This window comes from Monodon monoceros, unplaced genomic scaffold, assembly GCF_005190385.1.
Source record: "Monodon monoceros isolate NGI ecotype Baffin Bay Population unplaced genomic scaffold, NGI_Narwhal_1 Super_Scaffold_8, whole genome shotgun sequence".
Classification (NCBI taxonomy): Eukaryota; Metazoa; Chordata; class Mammalia; order Artiodactyla; family Monodontidae; genus Monodon; species Monodon monoceros.
The window spans coordinates 61,389,979-61,410,839 of NW_021703785.1; the positions used below are offsets into that span (position 1 = coordinate 61,389,979).

The 20,861-nt window shown below is 38.8% G+C and overlaps 2 protein-coding genes across 9 annotated transcripts in view; one reads left to right on the forward strand and one right to left on the reverse strand.

The window, feature by feature from the left end:
• Window positions 1-22: 22 nt before the first annotated feature.
• On the reverse strand, window positions 23-9,839 carry NHLRC3 (NHL repeat containing 3). The gene is made up of 7 exons (XM_029210411.1): window positions 9,562-9,839; window positions 9,194-9,352; window positions 8,743-8,890; window positions 6,132-6,332; window positions 5,278-5,369; window positions 2,732-2,844; window positions 23-2,138 (listed from the first exon to the last, which is right to left on the reverse strand). The coding sequence occupies exons 1-7, from the start codon at window positions 9,643-9,645 to the stop codon at window positions 1,886-1,888; spliced, it is 1,050 nt and encodes a 349-aa protein (XP_029066244.1). The 5' UTR covers window positions 9,646-9,839; the 3' UTR covers window positions 23-1,885.
• Window positions 9,840-10,186: 347 nt separating this feature from the next.
• Window positions 10,187-20,861, forward strand: part of PROSER1 (proline and serine rich 1) — a 63,972-nt gene continuing 53,297 nt past the window's right edge. For all 8 annotated transcript variants that reach the window (XM_029210567.1, XM_029210561.1, XM_029210569.1 and 5 more), the window contains exons 1-5: window positions 10,187-11,043; window positions 14,042-14,107; window positions 16,430-16,498; window positions 18,457-18,551; window positions 19,541-19,634. In XM_029210567.1, coding sequence (XP_029066400.1) covers window positions 10,999-11,043; window positions 14,042-14,107; window positions 16,430-16,498; window positions 18,457-18,551; window positions 19,541-19,634 — 369 coding nt within the window. In that variant the 5' untranslated portion in view covers window positions 10,187-10,998. The remainder of the gene's footprint in view (window positions 11,044-14,041; window positions 14,108-16,429; window positions 16,499-18,456; window positions 18,552-19,540; window positions 19,635-20,861) is intronic.

Sequence of the window (20,861 nt, forward strand, 5' to 3'; positions counted from 1 at the left end):
AGAAAATACAACACACTTCTCGTTCAATTAATTTAACCAATTAATCCAAAGGAAAAAAGTGAGATACCATGATTACAAGTATGCTAATAAAATAAACACTTTTAGCAGGACACATGGAAACAATACTTTCAGCAAGTTTTATAAAAATCTGGTATAAAACAAAGTTAAATACAACATTTTTGAAATGACAAAATCTAACCTATATTCTTTCAAAGAGACATTTGCACTTCTTGTCCTGGCTTGCAAACAAAACAAACAAAACCTCAAATTATTTCCTTTCATCCAAGTCGATTTGGCTAAACTGAATAAAATTTGTGAGGATACGCTTTGAAAAAAAGCAATAAATGCAAAATTAAGGCAAAACTGATAGCTGGTATCAGGTAAATAGCACATTTAGTAGGACCCTTGCTAATAAGATGACTTTAATGTACTTGGAGCTACAGATTTCAAAGGGCATATCTGTACCTATTGCATATCTGATCGTCACAGCCTTCCTGAAGGAGGAAAGGCAATGATGTTCCCACTTCACTGAAGAGAAAACTAAGGCAGCTCACTTAGATCACACAGCTTGACCAGTGGCACAAACACACATCAATGGCCTTGGAACACAGGAGAGGGTTTCCTGTTGGTAGATTGACCTTCCTAATTGCATCAAGATATGACAAAAGTGTAAGTTCCTCGAGGTCTGGAAAGCAGACTCCAGTCGTAATAGGTAATGAGGACAGTCAGCTCAAGATTTCTCACTTGCCATACAATTTACAGTGAAACACGGAGATAAAGATGGAGGCTGATGCGAGAAAAGGTGAAGAATGATCTGAAAGACTGTAATATGGCAAGGTTCCTTCCAAACCTAGAATGAGCTAGAACAAACTGAACAAATGGTCTTAACTGGGAGGCCAATATTCAAAGGGGTAAAAAAGAGACATAGAAATAGAAAGGTAGGAAATTCTTCATTTTAATAGCTCCAAGTGTTTGGCACACATTCTCCCATAAATAATTCTAAAACTTCCCTGAGGTAGACAAATGTTAGGAATGGACAGAGTTCATGTAAAAAAGAGATGGATGGATGGATGGATGGATGGAAGGAAGGAAGGAAGGAAGGTGGCGGGACTGAGAGGAACTATTTTTAACGCTACCTTTAAAAACCATTCCAGTTATTTGTAAAAACCCCTTTCGGTAAAGTGCCTGACGCTAGCCATTTTATTCCTATACTTAAAGGATGCAACTACGTATCCTACAACTAAAGGACCAAAGCCAAGCTGGGCCTGTAAAATAAAGTCTACCGAAGTTCACAGCAAGCGTGCACTTTTCTTAACATCTGTACCTGGACGTCGTTCTCTCCTCCTGCTTTTCAAACGGAGCTTGAGGAACTCAAACGGACTCCCCTGCAAAGTCTCCATGATTCAGACAAAACACCCCTCCTTCTGAAAGTCCTACTTCCCTGGTGCGCTGCTGCTGCCGTGCTTTGTGGACTATAAGCTACTCAAAGGCACAGACAACCCTGCCTGCTCATTCCCGAATCTTCAGGACCTGGCACTCTGTGGGTTCTCACTAATCAAGACCCCATCTGACCCCATCTCTCAAGCAGTTCATTTTTTACTAAGTGAATAAAGTGAAGGTTTGTGTTGTTTATGTGAAATTCAATAAATTATCCTGCAAACCCACTTTTATTCCTGTGTTCCCCCCACCCCCAGCGAGAATGAGTCTATAGGGCAAATTACTGGGTTACCACCTCAGTCCCGCTTTCCCATCCCATTTTTCATTAGAGTTACGTTTCTTTCATTAAAGTATCCTTATGCACTCATGTGTGAAATGAAGTCACAAGAATGCCCCAAAGCTGAGAATCTGAACTTCCACTTGGAAAGACCTTCAGGGAAAGAAACAGTTACGAACCGAATGAAGAGGAATAGCTCTTCACAGGGATGTATTTTTGTACTTGTTTTGCTCCAATTTCTGCTACATAGATGGCTCCGGTCTTCCCACTGACGTCTAAGAGATGAGGTGAGACCTGATCCGCCAGCTGGATCGTGCTGATCACCGAACAGTCGCCAATGCTTCCTACCGGGGGCGCCGCCATGAGTAAGAGCCGGCTTAGATTCAGCTGAGCTACGATCAAGTGCTTCCCGTCGGGAGTAAATCTAAGGAGGAAGACATGTCACATAATCAACCGGAGCAAAGTTAACATAAATGTTTATTTTTTCGACATGTGTATCCCCTACAGTGCTACACAACAGTAAGGACCTGCTTGCTGAAGGGTTCTTTTAAGGGGGCTTGAAAACTGATCTGATTCTGCTGCGCAGGGAACAAGAGATTTGTGATGACAGACTTAACCAAAGATTAGTTTATGTTTTTAAAATTAACAATATTGGAATATTACACAGAGATGAAACTAATGGAGCATCGGTGTCAGGCTGGGTCTGAAACTATAGACTCAAGATTTTTATTTTCATTCTCTGTTTAAAAATAAACTGCATCTCGAGGGCACAGGATGTAGGAAGGTCCAGGCTTTATTATCTCTGATACTTGGATCCCACAGTGTGCTGGGAGTTTAACCGCATTCACGCTGCCTGGGATTTGAAATATGATTACATGTTCTCTGAAAACTTCTTTCCTTCTCCTTTTTCGCTGATTAAAATTAACAGTAAATGTTTTAAACTTTCAGCTAGCTCTTCAGAGAAACTTAACGTAAACCAAATCAAACAAGCATTTTAAAACAAAAAGAAATGATTACCTGACTGCAGAAGGTCCCTCTTCCGAGAAACAATTATTCCAAGCTCCTAGCCACTCCCCCGTGTCTTTATCAAACACCTGAATTCTTTTATTGCCTCGGTCCGCCACCCACACCTGGGAACCCAAAGAAAGAAAAAAGAAGAGGGGGAGAGAATGAATGTTTATTTTCATTAGTTTCATAAACTCCCATTGAGGACTTAGAGGACCTCACAGAAGAGAATATTAAAAACCCCATTTTCAGATAAGAAACTCAAATGCAGAGAAGTTAAATACTTCGTTTTAAGCAGAGCTTACAATAAGCAAGAGAGCCATGTATGGCCATCCGTCTTAACCCGAAGCCTAGAATGCTCTACTATACTAGACATCTGGCTAACTAAAAAGCTGGAGTACTCCACTATAATGCAGAGGATGGGGAGACACCGAGAAGTGAGAGCATTCATTCATTCCCTCCTCTAACCGCTGTCACTGAGTCCTGTTGACTTGTTGGTTCCTGGGCCAGCTAACAAGACAAGGACATAGAAAAGCAGCCCTGCTCTTTAGGACCCCAGGCCAGTGGGAAGCCAGCTGTTCACTCGTATCGCATCATTAAACCTCTACCTGCTATTTACCAGGGTATGTCCAAAGTTCCAAACCGAAGTGCCAAACTAAAGAGGAAGCTTGGGAGATTTTAGTGACATATAAAGCATGATAATGGGCTAACAGTAGGTTTAATTTAGGTTTGCTATAGGCTGTCATGAGTTCTTCAGGAAACTGTTGTTATAAACAGATTGGACCTAAATGACATTTCGTGTACTGTATTTGATGTATGCAACCTGCAGCATAAGTACAGGATGGGCCAAACGTGCTGACCTCTACCTCCCCCTTCTGAGGATCCCTGGAGTTCTTGGATTTGTGGATTCAGGACTATTTCTTCAGAGTAACCCTGACTAAGTCTTTGTCAATGTGTGTGAGTTTTGGTAGCCACTGAATTCATCTCTAGTCAGAAACAAATAAAGACTCAGTGTATCACTTTAGAAAGGCTATTGATCCCTAAGTAAGGTTATTTCTTAGATCTTTTCCTGATCTATGATTCTTTACTAAAGAGGAGTTTCCTTAAGGATTTTGGGATTACTGTCTTAGATAAGTGGCCAAGGAGGAAATACAGTTTAGACCCTTGGATTGAATGACACTACAGGTTGTTAGCATTATCTTTCCTACTCAACAGATTTTTATTATGAGAAACCTGGTTTAAGAAACAACAAGTCTAACTCTGGAACTAATAAACTTTTCACATAGGGTTGAGGCGATGATTAAATGAGTTAATCATGTTAAATGCCACAACAGTATTGCTGCTGTTGTTACAAAGACACAAGGGTCCAGAAATGAACACGCCAGGTTTTCATCACTTGGTGATGCTAGAGGATCCCCATCAAATGACCTCCAAGGACATTCCTCACCATGGTGAACTGACCTGGGTCTAGGTCTTGCCGACTCAGAAACTTGACCTTGTTCTTATCCCATGAGGGGAGTGGCTAATCAGGTTCAGGAAGGTAATGTGCAAAACCAGAATTCCAATTTTCCAGTTCCCAATTTACAGACGAAGTTCCTATGTTCAGTTATCTTCCTATCTACAATGGGAAATACTTGAAGATTTTATGATCAAAACATTCTCTCTCTGTTAACAGAGGAAGCCAAGTCACAATCAGAAGGTTGCTTGCTGAGCACAGAATCAGAAGTGGAAATGAATTAAATTTCTAATGGCGTGAAGCCAAGATGCATCCACCGCGCACCAAGGCATTCAGTCATTTAACAAAGATGTAAGATGACTCCTACGTGCTAGGCACTAACATAGAAAGCAGAAGGGATGCAGTTCCAGCCCTCATACTGCCTACACTCTTATTAGGGGAGACAATTTAACCATCATCTTACAGTGTGATAGTTACTATAATGGGGGAGTAAGGGCTACTACAGGAAAACAGGTGGAGAAACTAATAGAAAACATTTTGAGTGGGTTTGGTTACAGAGAGGTGACTCCCCAAAAGAGACAACATGTCTGCTTAAAGGTGTGTAAAAGCAGGAGGTGGTAGCGGACAGACGGAGGTGGGAACAAAAGAAACTGAAATTTGTTGGTTAAAGCATTCTGTTCCTCAGACAGAGTGGAGCTAGGTCACTTGGAGAACTAGAGTTTGCCTGGTCACTCCTTTTTTCAAGCTTCCAAGATTAACCTCTTCCATCTCCCTTTTGATCAACACATCCTCAACACAACCCTTTTTTTTCAGGCAACTTCACTTATGTCCTGTTCCATTATTTGTTTCTTCTATCCTTTAAGTGACAGAGGTGATCTATTTTGCTCATTTCTAAATATTTGGGGAACTTCATTATAGGACCCAAACATTTATAAGAGAGTATGTGGATATACCCAGAGGAATTGCCCAGACATACCCAGATACACACATCCACTAACATACACACGTATCCAAATGTCTAGACACTCCCGTGTGCCCATATATCCATGCTCTGCACCACCCCCATATATTCAGACAGTCCACAGCGACGCTGTATATTTACCCGACCATCAGAATCAACTGTAACACTGTGAGGAACGTTGAACTTAGCAGGCCCTGTCCCATTTTCTCCATGTAGCCAAAGGATCATGAAATCTATAAATGGTACACATATATGGTCAGAACAACATACAGAATATGTTATGCATTTACATGTTATACTTTATGTCATAAGTTACAAAGTATTCAGTTATACCCCCAGCTGATTATGTTTTCTTGGCTTTCTGTTTATACATCCATTTGACTAATTTGTATGCTTAAAAAAATTCTTTCCCTGTTTCAAGCAATTAATCTGCTTCTTTAATGACTGTTTCCACCTGAATTTTTCATAACTCAAAACCGCTGTTTAGGGTTCATGTCAACCTTGTCCTGAAACTGGTTCCCCTTATAACCAACCTGTTATTTGGTATTACCATTCCTCTGAGCTTAAAAATTACGTTTCTACAGGCCATCTTATTTAATTCCCCTGTACTGAGTTGAAGGTATCCCTCGCCCCAGCCCCACCAGAAAAAGATATGTCCAAGTCTCAATCTCCAGAGCCGTGAATGTGACCTTAATTGTATCTGCAAAGGCCCTAGTTCCAATAAGTTAGGGGTATTGAGATGAGGTGATTCTGGATTTAGAGCAGACCCTGAATCCAATGGCTAGTGCCCTTATAAGAGAAAGGAGAAGAGATTTGAGACAAAGAGACACACAGAGAAGAAAGAAATGTGAAGACAGAGGCAAAGACTGAAGTTATACTGAGTACCAGACAAATTAAATCCAACTTATTAAGTAACATTCTTATATTGGATTGGCCAAAAGGTTCCTTCAGTTTTAAAGTATTGCAATAATACCATACAAAACTAAGCCACGTACCTTGGGACAATTTGATCAACCTGTTATTCAATCCTCCATCTCCATCCACAATGTAAATATCCCCTGTGTCTTCTACATATAATTCTGCAGGGTTATCAAACTGCAGGGGATTTAAACCAGTGCCTTTTTTGCCTGGGGTACCCAAAACTTGAACAAGATCACCAAAGGAATTGTATTTTTTAATAGTATGACCGTAGAGTCCTATAAAGATAGACATGCACATTTCAAATATATAACCATAGTACAAACATTCACATTTTTCAAGTAAGCTGAGAGCAAAAATTTAACAGAATTAAATAGCAATAAAAAGTTAAAAGGCTCAGATAATTAAATGTTATATTTGACAAGCAACAGAGCTTCATTAGTTATAGCCAAATCTGTTCATGAATTAAAACCTCAGGTACTCCAAAGTAAGATTCTAAATCCAAATAAAGAAAACTGAAAAAAAAAAAAAAAAAAGACTCCTTAAACAGAAGGCTCATGATGTAAAAGTACTGGTACACCATTTTCTTCTTTTAACCTTATGACCTTGAATAAGCATTACTTGTATAAGAAAATTAAGAAGGATCTGGAAGACGAACAACTTATATTTGAAAACTGTTATTCCAGTCATTCACGGGCAGATCTCCAATTTCAGTGGGTGACTGAAAAAGTTCTTTATAATACAAACTTCTGTTTATTTGTTTATAAAAGTCATTTATATCTATTCTTGTGTTAATTTTTTTAAGTTTTTTTTTTTATTGCGGTAACATTGGTTTATAACAATACTGACTTTTTTAAGCTACATTTTCTCCTAGTGGAAACAAATACAAAATTCAACCCATTAGCTTTTCTTTCCTAAGAAAGGAATAGATCTTTCCAAATCACCAGTATCTTATCTTCTCACACTGAAACTTCTTTGAGTTAAAATTATCTTACAAGCAAAAGTATAAAGTGGAATATTAACGAATAGGGAAAAACTATAAAGCAGTTAACAGAAACCAACTTGAAGGCATACCAAGACCAACTAACTGGTAGGCATTCAAATGATACATTGGAAACAATGGGCTCTCTGGAAATAAAGTGAATCAGCTTGCATTGCAATCCTATCTTGACAATAGTATTTATTATTATACTTGTTTTGGAGACTTGAGCTAAAGTCTGTAGCAATAATAAGAGAACAAAACATTAAACAAAGCATACTACAAAGTCTCTAAGGAATTGGAAAAGAAATAGAATACCAGTAAATAATTTTTTTTTAATGGCTATGATATGCAGCCATGTTTTTACTGAAGAGAATTTATTCTTCGAAATATAGGAAGGAATATAGGAAGGAATAGAAAAACTGTCTTCAGTCTTCAGTGTGTGGAAAAACAACCTATAATGGAAAGAATGAAGAGATCATGTGTGTTCTTTTTATTTCTGGGAACCAGTGAAGTATTTTATAAAAAAGGATCACATGAATGGAATGAATTAAAAAGTAATGGCCTCTTTTAACAGTGAATCCCGAAAAGAAAAAAAGAAGAAAAAAGCGAAAATAATCAAGTTTCATAGAGTCTAACAATGAACTCAGAGAACTTAGATTTTGGGGGGTTAACCAAAATCTTACCATCCAAAATACAGCTTTAAATAAATGGGTCACGGGGCTGAGGCTCAGCAATCTTTTGGGTTTTGAGAACAGATGTGGTAAGGGCACTTCTTACAAAAACTGAGACCTCTTTAATTCCAAAATGGTATCTGAATTAGCCAGAAGTGGGGAAACAGAAGGACTTTCAAGCCATGAACATAACTGGGACAAGACTAGAAATATTTTAAGATCTCTTTCCTTCCGGAGATCCTAAGACAATACCAGGTTATCTCTTATACCATCTTGTCTTAAGCTACAAGCACAAGCAAACAGTTATCTCTGAAAACTTATCTCACGGTTTTAAGTTCAACTGTGCTTACTTTGTTTTGCAGCACATTCTACTAAAAATATTCGACAGAAGCAAGGTTTCAGACATGCTGAAGTCAGTGGGATTTCAGAAACATTACCAGCAGTTTGTGCAGATCTTCTACTCTGGGCAAGAAAGCAGTTCTGGTTTCTCAGCATAATCTCACTCTCTCTCTTTTGTTTCACCTGGAATAATTTTTTTTCACTTTTTAAAGCATGTGGTTCAATAGCAAGAACTGAAGTCAAGGATTTTTCATTATATTGTCACATGAGATCTGTTTAAAACTATTAGGCACTTAGCCTATTATAACTTCTGTTATCAGCATAATTTCTTTTGAAAGAGAAGTGGTAAAGGAAAACTAAAGGCAGGGACTCCATTCATTAGCTTTTAGAGATCGCCATTTTATTTTGCTTCACAGAAGAAGTTTAGAATTATCTACTCTAGGAAGAGCAACTGATATTTTAAAAGGCAAAAGCCCTGTGACAACTTAAAGGAAAGATCATAATAATTATAGTCTCCTTGTTAAATGTCTTGATTCTACAGAAGTACAACATAAAGATTTAGAAACAAGCAATTTCACGAATCATTAAAGGAATTACAATTAGATTCGGCCACTCTGATTTTAAAATGGACAAGCAAGAACATGGGCAAAGATGTGATTTCTAGCAAGATAATTTAATAGGTATTACTAAACATACCACTTCCTACATCCGTGATCCAGACGGATTGTTCATGTGGTGTACTGGCTGCAAATATACCATGAGGTGTGTCAACTGTATAATTCCAGGCTCGTAGGAAATATCCATCCTCTGTGAACACTAATACCTTTGGGATGTTATCCCCTCTCTGAAGGTATACAAAAATAACGGCTTAGATAAGATCACTTTTAAGGAAGCAATCTTTATTTTGGCAGAGAGAAACAAAAATTACAGGTTAAACGAGGAATTTAGGAACGTTTAAAAAACCATCTACAAAACCTTACAATATTAATCTCTATCGCGTTCAAAACCAAAGTATTAACTTTAACTCAAAAAACGAACTCTACAAATGGCGTAATATAAACGTATACAGTTACTGAGTTCGGTGAGACAGGAAAACTGTTTTCTTTGTATCCATAACCTAAAAAAAAAAAATCCCAATTTTACTTACTTGGGCTACGTAAACCAATCCGTTGAGGGAGTCAACTGCAACACAAAATGTTGCTCCAGTAAAGTATTCTGAATACTTAGGCCAATCCACATCCAGCCGGTAAAGGGCTTCCTCAGTTCTCCAGGAAATTTTAAAAGCAAAGTGAAGAGGTAACGGGAGCTGGGAAAGAAGAGAAAATAAGGAAAACGGCGATGTACCATATTACACACGTTTAAACGCTAAGCAACAGGCAACGCGTCGGCGGTTCGGCCCCCGGTGCAGGTTCTGAGATGAACTAGTAAGAGAACCAGCGCCACCTCCATCCCAAGACCGTCTCCCCACAGTGCTATCCACACACCCGACAGCCATTTCCTCACTATCCAACTCACCCGAGAGGCACAAAATCGAGAATGGAAAACCAGAAACGCAAGAAAGAAGCCAGCGCCGGCTACGCAGACCCAGAATCTCGTCATGACTGGACAGGAATCCTGGCGAGGGAGAAAACAGGCAGGCGGCTGGGGGCCGCCCGGACAGCCTCAGGTCCACGCGGTTCGTCGCTGCACTAAGCTCCTACCTCCAATGCGCCTAGGAGAGAACCAGAAGGCAGCAAACACCAGGGCGAAAGAAAATCAGAACCGGGGTTCCGGATTTTCAGCGCGTTCCCACCGCCCGCCTCCCCCCCCCCCTCCCCTCCCCCCCCCCCCTCCCCTCCCTCCCCTCCCTCCCCTCCCCTTGTCACGTGCCCCGGGTTTACCCCGTGACCACCCTTCGGACGGTCCACGCTGTGGACCTCTCCGGTCCGCCAAAATCGGGGCGCCCTTAGATATGCCTTAACCACTAGACGTTCATTCTTTTAAATTCAGACTTAACAACCAATAATTAGCACAGTCAAACCTTAGAATTAAGGTTTGATTAATAACTTTCAGGCTCTGGGAAAGACTTCAACTTCATCCAATTCCGAGACATCCAGGCATCCGCTATGGACACCTACATTCCCACACCAGGCCCCCTCCACAGGCTCTCCGCGAAGAGTGGCTTCAGCAGACGGCGCAGAGTTGACTTTACTCTGGCGCGACGGGCTCCGTTGAAGGACCCCACGAGCCGGGGGAAGCTCTAGGGGTAACCAGGAAGGGCTCTTGGCGCCGTTGGCGCTGCGGTCTTCGGGAGTCCCCCTACCTGAGACCGTACCCCCTTCGCCCGGCTCCCGGTGCTCGCCGGCCGCCGGCCCGCTCCCGGAAGCGGTGGCAGCTGGTAACAAAGAGCTGCCAGGCCGCTGCTGCCCGGGCTACGGGACCCAGGAGTCCGGCGGAGCTGCTGGGAGTGAGCGCGAGGCGGGCCATGAGGCCCGGTTCGCGGCGGTGAGGGGCGGCCGGCGGCGGCCGAGGTGCAAGTGCGGGCCGAGAAGCCGGTGCTTCCCTCCTCGCCGCCCGCGGGATTCGGGGCGCGGGTGCCTCTGCTCTCCGGGCCGCTCCACTCGGGAAGGCGGCTTCCGGACCTTCCCCCGGCGGCGCATGCCTTTGAGCTGCGGGGACCGACGCTCTGCCTCCGGCTACCGAACCTCGGGTTTCTCTTCCCCGAGGGGGTCCTGAAGCTTTGTGTAAAGAAGCTGGGGAAGCCTGACGGGTTTTGTTTTTAATAAAAAGTTTTTATAAGTCTCCACTTTTAGAAATTTTTGCAGAGTTTGAAGTACTCTACCTCTTCGCATCCTTTATTCTGCTCCTTGAGTCTTTTTTCTTCTCAGCTGTAAACGTTTTTACTATCGGAGCGGACCAGGGATGAACGTTTTGTAATTGAAACTAACTCCTCTCGTCGAGATAGTAGTCAAGATGGACAAAAAGTCCTTTGAAACGGTGCTGGATGAAATTAGAAAGGTAATTGCACTTAATTCCTTAAATCTGTGAGCTACGAATTCTCGTGATTGATTCTCTTTGAGGGACTGCGTGCAGATTGTGTAAAATACGGGCTTAAGGATTGCAAAACTGGTTGGAATTTTAACGTGTAGAGTAGGAGTTTAAATCTTGATGTATTTCACGATACAAATAGAAATTATGTTAACGCTAAACTTCTTGAGAATCAGTGCGGTGTTGCGGATATCATATTCAGAGCCCCTGGTTCTGAAACCCGCTACAAATCTTTAATAGCTCTGTAGTTTCGGATAAGTGATTTTAATATTTCTGAACCGATTTCCTCGTTAGTAACGTAAGTGTGAGTGAAAACTAGAGATAATAGCGTAGGGAGTTTCTTTAACGGTAGTTATTATTACAGGTTTTTAAAATCTGAGTATAAGCGGACTATATTTGTTGCCTGTGCCGGACAAAATTAGTGTCTTAATAAGTGTGGCATTAAGTTTAAAGTCATTCTTAGGAATGGGCTTCAAACACTCGCATTTCAAAACTTTTTTCTTCTGCTTTCAAGTTTTTGCTTCACTTTGAAGCTGTTGTGCATAGCCTACCTCCCAGAATGAACCAGACAGCAAAAAATTTGGCATGTACCCTTGAGCCTAACACTATTTCAAGTGCAAAAAGTTTACAAAGTTAAACCTGGAAGAACTGACTAACCATTCCTATGCTAATACAGGGTCCTTTGCTTAGAATTTCCGGGCAATTATCTCGCCATTTTCATATCTTTAAGACCCTTGTTGACGCGAAAAGACTTGTTACCTTGTGCTCTGGTGATTATTTATTTCAGCTTACGAAGTTATTAATAAAATTGCTTGCATGCTGTTTTTCTTCATTCTCTGTAAAGCAAAATGTTTGTTTTCTTTCATCCTTTTTAAAGCTTTTTTCTTCGTCAAATTTGAGTGTTAGGTTAAATTTACATTTGTAAGGATTGAGTGTTCTTTTTTTGAATTTCTGCTTTTGCAAACACAATTTGTCCAATGAAAATTTTCAATAAAACATTAGCTTGATAATTATATGCTTAGAATTTGCCAGAATTTGTTCATGAGCTGATGTTAAACTACAGTTTATGAGAAAATAATTTGTTCGGATAGACCAGTTGATTTCTACCTTTGGAAGCTATAGAGTGTTGGTTTGCATATTCTCTCCCTTCTAAACTCTGGGAAGATGACATAGTAATTACTAATGAGGGGAATAGGAAATTTTCCAGAGATTAAAGTCAAATACATAGCAACTTAAGTCCTTATTTCTGGTCTGTAATCAAAATATATCTTTTGCTGTCTATGCCAAATAATTAGATACATCAACATAGTATTAGGCTATTAAAATGGGATGAATATATAAGCATATCTAAGTATGTGAATTACTGTTGGCTTTTTAAAAATTGCTCTCAGACTTTGTAAATGTAAGTCGGTTTAAACCAGGTAGTATCTTTCTGAATGTCACCGTTACGTCTGTAGGTAATACTGGCTGTCACAACTGTCATTTAAAACAAAGCCATGTAAGAAGACACTAGAAAAAGAAATAGGAGGGGAGAAGAAAGGAGGGGGAAAAGCAATATTTAATTTGCTTTTGAAGAAGGGGGTAATAATAATTTATTATTGAGCACTTAACTGAGTGTGTCTATTCTAAGCACTTTCTCCATGTGTTATTTGATTAGATCCTCCTAACAACCCTCATTTTACAGAGGTCAGATCTAATATCTGTGAGGTTAACCAGCCAGCTCAAAGTTACGCACCTGGTGAGGGAGGAGAGCACTGTTCAAAGTTGGGTAGTCTGACTACTGAGTGCCATGGTGTTGTGCCTGGGGATACAGCTGGGCCTCTCAGGTGCTGATCAAAAAATTAAGACATGACTTGGCATCAACACAATCCAGGATTTGGGCCAGAAACTTGCTTTTGATTGTGTCCAATAATGGCAATAATACTCGAACTCCCAAGAGTACATTATCCAGAATACCATTCCCTCCCCTTTTTCAGTGAAAATTCAGCTACTGAGCTCCCTGGATGTGTTTCTCTGTTGACTGGTCGTAGTATTTTCTCTTAGCAGAATGATGCATGTGAAAAGTACAAATATGATTGTTTTGTAGTGAATGCAAAGGGATTAGTTGATTTTTCTTTTTATGGAGTGTAACTGACCTACAACACTGTCCGTGTTTCTGTATACTAGAAAATGACCACTACAATATGTCTAGTTACTGTCTGTCACCATACAAAGGGGATTAGTGGATTTTTAACGAGTAGTTGTTACCAAATTTTGATAGTCTGGTGTTTCCATCTGTAAGCTTATCATATAGTTGCAAGGAGATCATACATGATTTCGTTCGGCGCTAGATAGTGCTGGGTCAAGGCCATCGACTTCTCTCTGAACTTCCCTATTATGTGTCACATCTACTCTCGACTGTTTTAATCCTCACAGTAACTGAGGTGGGTAGTGATTGGTGAGGAGGCTCTCAGGGCAATTAAAATGCCTTTCAGAGGCCACACTGCCAGTTAGTGTCAGGCGCACAGATTAGCTCCTGGGTTCACATCCCTGTAGAAATACTGAGAGCCTGGACTAGACCATGTCTTATCCATGTTTCTCTATCACTTAGCACATATAGGTGTGCAATAAATAATTATCTGATGAATGAGTGATGGGTAGTATGTTTAACCTTAAAAATGACGGCTTGTTGAATTTTGGATGCTTTAAAACTACAATTACTTTTCCAGGAATACTTAATTTCTATTAATGTCGAATCATATCTCTCACAATTCTGTTCCCTTCCTTTGTAGGAGTGAGTAGGGAGGCCCAGGGGCTTTTCCGGCTGTCTCAGTGTATCCCTTACAGCATGGAACTTGGGAAGATAGAATGTCACATCACCATGGTGACTTTATCGGCCTCCTTGTGCCAGGGCTGTTTGAGTTGCTTAGGCAGTTTTGATATATGCATATGATTACATATATTCATTCTGGTTTTTTATGTTTTTTAGGCTGTTTTGACAGAGTACAAATTAAAAGCAATTGAATATGTGCACGGATATTTCTCCAGTGAACAGGTATTCCTTTATTTGTTTAAGCAACAGCATTTTTTTTGTTCTTTTTTTTTTCACACTGATGTTCTGATTAGTGTCTTTATTTACCTGCTGGTCAAGTTCAGAATTGCTTTTACTTTGTTGCTGTGTTTATTCAGGAACTTCAGAAGCTTTCAGTTTTAGCAGAAAACTTTACATGATTTATAGTTAGGATAGTTTATAAACATACCCACTTTCACCACGAAATCATATGCTAACATGATTTTAAAATGCAGTGTCTGAAGAAAGCAGTTCAAAGTGTTTATATTCTGGGCACAGTATCATATGTTGTAAACTTCTAATGGTAAACATACCCAAAATTGTACAGTATTTATGGGTCAGTAATTGCAAAATTCTCTACATTTTATAAAACTTGAACAAATGGTGATATATGTTCTTACATGAAGCCACTATGTAAAAATTTTAGCAAATAAGAAAAAAAATAGCGTCTAATAAGTAGTTTCTGTAACTGCCAGAAGACTGATACTTTCAGTGTGGTAGTTTAGTGGGGACTTTCACCCAACTTCAGGGGGAGTTTGCCGATTTTGAAAAACAGGTTTGCACGTATATACACACACACATATGCAGAGAAAGCCGGATTTCCAAGAGATACTTGGAAAATACTTGATAGAGAAATAGACCAGAAATGGAAATGTACATCTGAAGAACAGAAAAGGTTGGGAACGTGAGTAGGGTAGACAGTGGATGAATCTATAGATTGAGTTAGTAAATGCTCCAACTTTTCATCTGTTTCTCAAGACTTTCAAAACTTGAATAACTTTAAGCCTGTAGTTCTGCCTACTGAATTCCTCAAAGCTGCTTTGTGACTGGCACGTGTTGCTGCCTATTTAATGAGGGTTTTGCAGCTATCCCATTACTTTTCAGAATTGCCTTATGCTTTTTTAAAAATTTAAATATTTCAGAGAAAGATTTATAATTTCACATAGCTGATAGCTTTTCTTTCCTTCTCTTTTGTGTTTCTGTGTATATATGTGAAATTTTGTAGATAACTTCCTACTGTGGAAATTTAATGACTTTGCTAAAAATTTAATTACTTTGCTAAAGTTATTAAAAATTTTATCAAGCTACTTTCTAAGTGTGACCTTCTAAGCTTATTATAATGATTATTATAATAATCATACATGATAAGTTATAAAGTTTTATGGTTGGTAAAGTCCCAGGTAGCATTTACTGTATATAGTAAAAACATTATTCTCATAAGAGTAAGGGCATACACTCTTAGAAAATTGTGTAGAAAGTACCCACAATACTTGTTTGCTATTTATGTATCTCTCATTAAGGAGTGAAAAGTGTTTTTACTCTTCTTCACAGACCACACCAGTTCCTAACATTAACCTCGCTTTGTGGAATAATTGAAGCCTTAACACATTTTTAGGAGCTCACAGTAAAATAATTCATTAACCCAGATTTTATTACCCTCTCGTCTTGAGTCTTTTTTTCCCCTTTTGGGGTGTCCTTAGAGGCAGTGAACCCAGGTGGTGGTGACCACGCAGAGACTTCAGTGTTGTGATTGTGGTGTCTGCTCACCTCTTCCTGGCTGTTGCACAGTATCTCCCTCGTTCACTTGAACTTCACTGGTGGTAGTGGGAGAGAGCCTGGCTGGCTGTGCTTTCAAAATGACTTACCATTTAGAAGCTGCTGGCGTGATTCAGGGTGATTCTTACATTTTTAGGGAATAGATCTGTGGTCTAAGTAAGAGTAGTATGCCCTCCAGATGTGAGTTAAAGAGTAGAAGTTAGTGAACCTGCACTAAACCACACCACTGAACACCCTTTTGTGATTGATTAAAACTGTTATTCTCCGCTAAATGTTTTGAAACTTTCCATTCATACTGTATCTTTATATTCCTACGTGATGTTTTTATCTCCATCTAGTACTTTTCCAGCTTTCCTTTTTTTCAGGTACTTTCTTCTTCCTGTACCTTATACTTTCCTTTATTCTAGACCAATGCTGTCCAAGACTTTCTGTGATGGTGGAAATGCTCTCTCTCTCTGCAGTAACCATCATGGTAGCTACCAGCTTCATATGGCTGTTGAGCGCTTAAAATATGGCTTGTGCCAGTAAGGAACTGAGTTTTTGATTTGGTTTGATTTCAGTTGATTTAAATTTCAGTAGCTGCACTTGGCTACTCCATCAGCCCAGTCTGAACTCTGGTGTCATGCTTATGCCTCATCCCTGGGGCCTAGGCGGCACACTTTGAATAGTAATTCAAAGTACTGAAATACATCTTGGAGAAATGTTTGCAAACACATTGTCATTAGAGCTAAATTAGTTCTTTGCTTTCAGGTGGTTGATTTACTGAGATATTTCTCCTGGGCTGAGCCTCAGTTGAAGGCAATGAAAGCATTACAGCATGTAAGTATTTTTCCTTAGAATGTAAAATTTAACTATTTTGAATTCTCCCCTAATTTTCTCTAATTCATCTCAAGTTGTAATTTGTTTCCATTAGATATGCTAAATTTCATTATACTTTGATTATTCAAAATAACTATGTTAAAAAATTAAAACTTGTAAATTTAAATCGTATGTACTGTACTGTTAAATTGTACAGGGTCCTACTTGGCAGATTGGAGTAGAAAATATTTATAGGCAAGCAAAACAGGGCTTGAATTCTTAAGTATTTTTATTTACTTTTATTTTTGTATATCTTCACCCTCTTGTATTTAGTCTTAGAAGAATAGTCAGACTGGCTTATACTTACATTTTTTAGACCAACACTGTCCAAATTAACTTTCAGCGATGATGGAAATGTTTTATATCAGCTCTATCCACTATGGTAACCACTGGCTACCTGTGGCTTTTGTGCACTTAAAACATGTCATCTGTCTGAGGAGGGGTATTTTTAAGGTATTATTTAATTTCAATTTAAACAGGCACATGTGTCTAGTGGCGACTTACTATATGGATAGCACAGCTCTAGAGCCTAGATTAACAGAGGCATCAAAGTCAAACAGGACCTGGCTGTATAGGAAGATTTTCCTGGGAGTATCAGGCATTGATCGCTTTAAGGAAATCTACAATCCTTAGCTTCCTAAACTAATTTGCCTAAGAAAGTGCTGGGTCTGTTAGTGCTTCTTCTCTTTAACAATAGCTTTTTTGCTGCTTTACCAAAAAAAAAAAAAAAAAAGGTTGTCTCACCCATCAGCTAGGGGTGAAAATCTTTCTCTAAGGACCAAAGAGACAATGCACTATCCTGAGAGGGAGAGCAAAACAGACCTTCCATAAGAAATACTGATGGGGACCTTGCCTTATTTTATCAGGACAGCAAACTCATGACAAAGCTCTTAGGCTGACTTGCCTGTCCACCTACCTTAGAATTAAAAATCAGAGGTGAGAAGGCTGCACAGGCACACCATAGTGCACTTATAGACAGAGTAAGTCTGATTTGGCTGTTTTCCTACTGAAGACTGACTGACAGGTTCTGTTATGGACATTTTCAGAAAGTAAATGAACTAGATCAGTAGTTCCAAGGTTTTCAGAAATATGTAATAAACTTACATATAAGGAAATCTATCTTTTGCAGGTATGTAAAACTTCTGGTAAAATTTTTAGATGTCAATTTAAAAACACGCAATGGGGTATATGGTTTTACCAGTTCTTTTGGTGGTACAGGAGTTAAAGTGTTTGAAAACCACTTTTGTTGATCAGTTAATTCTACCTGGTCTCCTTATCCTGACTTTGCTTTTGAATTTCCTGCACTGTTAACATACATTTATAAATTGACCTGCTTTTCAAAGATATAGGTATCCTAGGCAAATAAATTATGTAACAGTCCACACAATCTTGGATTGTCACAGTGCATGCTAACAAGGCTCTTAAGAAAGTTCAGTAAAGAAACCTGTTTAACCCATCTTTCCTCTAATGATGTCATTGGAGTACCTTTCTTTAATAACACTATTCAGTGCCATGGACTTCACTAGGAAGTTCTGATTGTGGTGTACCTAGCACTCTAACTGAGGAATATAATTTTTTTCTAACTTCTCGAGCAGCGTGTCTCCCATAGTTGTAAATATCCCTTTTTATATAGCCTTTCTGAGGAAAGTAGAGCATCTAAATTTTTTTTTCCATAGATGAACATATTGAGAAATGTGGATAAGAAGGAGCACATAGGAGAACTTAGCTCTTCAATTAAAGTAGTTAGTTGAAAAGCCTAATTTTAATTCACACAGTTGTTAGGACTTACTTTTGATTAAGCAGTTTTCATCTCAAATATTTATATTAAGAACATTTAATTACACTCCCCCCAAAAGGCAGTTTCTTGCATGAAAATTTCTCATGTTGAAAAAATTTCTCATTATTTTTTATATTAATAGAAAATGGTGGCTGTTCACCCAGCAGAAGTGGTCAATATACTCAACTGTTTCACCTTCAGTAAAGACAAGCTAGTTGCTCTTGAACTGCTAGCTTCGTAAGTATTTCTTTCTTTTTACTTCATTGGAGAAAAATTTGGAAGACTTTTTAAACGCTTTTTAACTCATTAGTGTATGTTAATGTATCAGAATTATGTTAGTAAATGGAACTCTAATAAAACTATGCAAGCATAGAGCTGAATTCTTATATCTAAGTATCTAGTGTGCTTATTACACATGGTTATAACTTATAAAATAGTGGGGCTTATCGAGTTTAATTATTTCAGTTTGTCTGCATTTCGGTGACTTGCTTTGCATTCCCACTCTGAATAACGTGAAAGGCTTGGTGATAAAGCCAGAGGACTTATAGTTGGATGGCTTCTTCCACGTTCTGACAACGTGTATTTTTTTTGACTTAATATATACTTACTCTTTCTGGATCTTATTTTCCTCATTTGTGAGAATAAGGATCTCATCTACTTAGTAGGGATGTGAACTTTACACACTGTAAGATGTGTGAAAGCACCCAGCACGACATTTGAGAAAGGATTGTGATGAATGTAAGAGAAAAGGAACCTACTCTCCTATAATGTAAGAGTCTAGAAGTTGCTGTTTATTTACAGCATATGCATTTTTAAGTCCCTTATATATTTGTAAATGACCCCAAAAAGCACAAAAATTGAAATGAAGCATAAGGTTAAACTTCATTTTTAGATCAACCATGATTTTTAGGCATTTAGCACATGGGTTTGTTCTGTTGCCAGTAGCTCTCCTAACACTCATTGAGAGGGTATATTTGCAAGAATCTCAAAATAGTGATTTTTATTTGAAGTATTACTTTGTTACTTTCAGGTAGCCAGATAAATGTCAGTTCAGTTATTATATTTACCATCTTCATATAAACATGTTATTTACATTCACCAATTAAAACTAAATAATCATACTTTCCTCATTATGTCATGGGGAAAAGCTTACTCAGATATATCTATGTATTAAATATGTGTGTCCAGCTTCTTAAATGAAAAGCTAAATTGTATTTGCTTGGTAGAAACATTGTTGATGCACAGAATTCTCGTCCCATTGAAGATCTGTTCAGGATAAATATGTCTGAGAAGAAACGGTGCAAGAGAGTGCTTGAACAGGTAATTTCCTCAAGATTGCTCTATAAATGGTATGTTGGTTTTTCTGAATGCTGATGAAGAAAACAGTACAGTCTTATTCCTATGTTAACTTTGTTGAATAACCTGAGTGCTGTTATGGGTTAAGAATGACACCCCAGCAGTCTTTAGGGCCGGGGGGGACACTGGTGAATGAAGAGACGGCTTGAGAGTGAGAAGCCAGCCCTCAGCGTGAGCCTCATGGGGTGTTTATTCTCGGTCCCTTGGTAGCTCTGCCATGGCTCCAAGCTTTTGTCTTTCATTTTATGTATTTAGGAACTTGACTGTTTAAATTCGCTTTGTCTTTGGGCTTATTTTCATCAAATTCATAAAAGATGAGTAACAAAGCAAGATTGCAGTTTTTTAATTTAAAATCTGTAAGAGTGGGGGAAGTAGTACTTGTCCAAGCCTAGAAAACTTGATTCGTCATTTAAGGTAGTTATTTCTTAGGATTGTGATGGTTGGAAACTGAATTAGTGATTAGAAACCTGCTTGAGGAAGGCATGGACTGCTCCCCTAGGAGCTGCAGCTCAATCGTATTTAATCCTCACGCCCTCCACGAAGCGCAGGAGAGTGGAGAACTTGCCTTAGTCATAAGTTATTGTAGCAAAAGCAAGATCTGAGCCCACGTTTCTTTACTTTAATAACTTCATCGAGTTTTTTGACTAAATTCTTTAAGGCATTAAGCATTTACTACTGTAGTTTTCTTCCTTATGAAGCATTCTGATCATGTGACTTTGCCATCTCAGAAATAATCTGGGCCTGAGTCTTCTGTGGAATAGGTCCTTTAATCAATGTAAATTAGTACTTTTCTGAAAGGCAAACTTGCAGAGCCTTTAAAATGTTCGTACCTTTTGACCCCAAAATTCTATTTTTAGGAATTTATACTAAGGAAATAAATAGAAACATACACATTCATATATAAGGGCACTCACCCTGGTACTATTTATAATAGCCAAAAATTGAGATGATTTTTAGGGTTGGCATGTTTAGTACGGGGCTGGATTATATAGCTAATAATATCATATATACCTATAAAATACAGCATATGTATATTTACTTGATATTCTTATACAGTATAGGTCCATTAGAATATATGTCACCTATTACAGTGCTTTTCATTCCTTTAATAAATATTTATTGAGCACTAATTCAGTATGTGTTAGGCACCATTTCAGAAGCTGGGGACACAATAATAAATAAGCTAGACCA

What these genes read in the sequence shown, in the direction of transcription:
- NHLRC3 (XM_029210411.1), bottom strand. Translation starts at nt 9,645, where the DNA reads ATGACGAGATTCTGGGTCTGCGTAGCCGGCGCTGGCTTCTTTCTTGCG. An exon ending in CTCGATTTTGTGCCTCTCGG is followed by an intron (nt 9,353 to 9,561) that starts GTGAGTTGGATA and finishes CTTCTTTCCCAG; the next exon opens with CTCCCGTTACCTCTTCACTT. An exon ending in GTTGATCAAATTGTCCCAAG is followed by an intron (nt 5,370 to 6,131) that starts GTACGTGGCTTA and finishes TACCATTTATAG; the next exon opens with ATTTCATGATCCTTTGGCTA.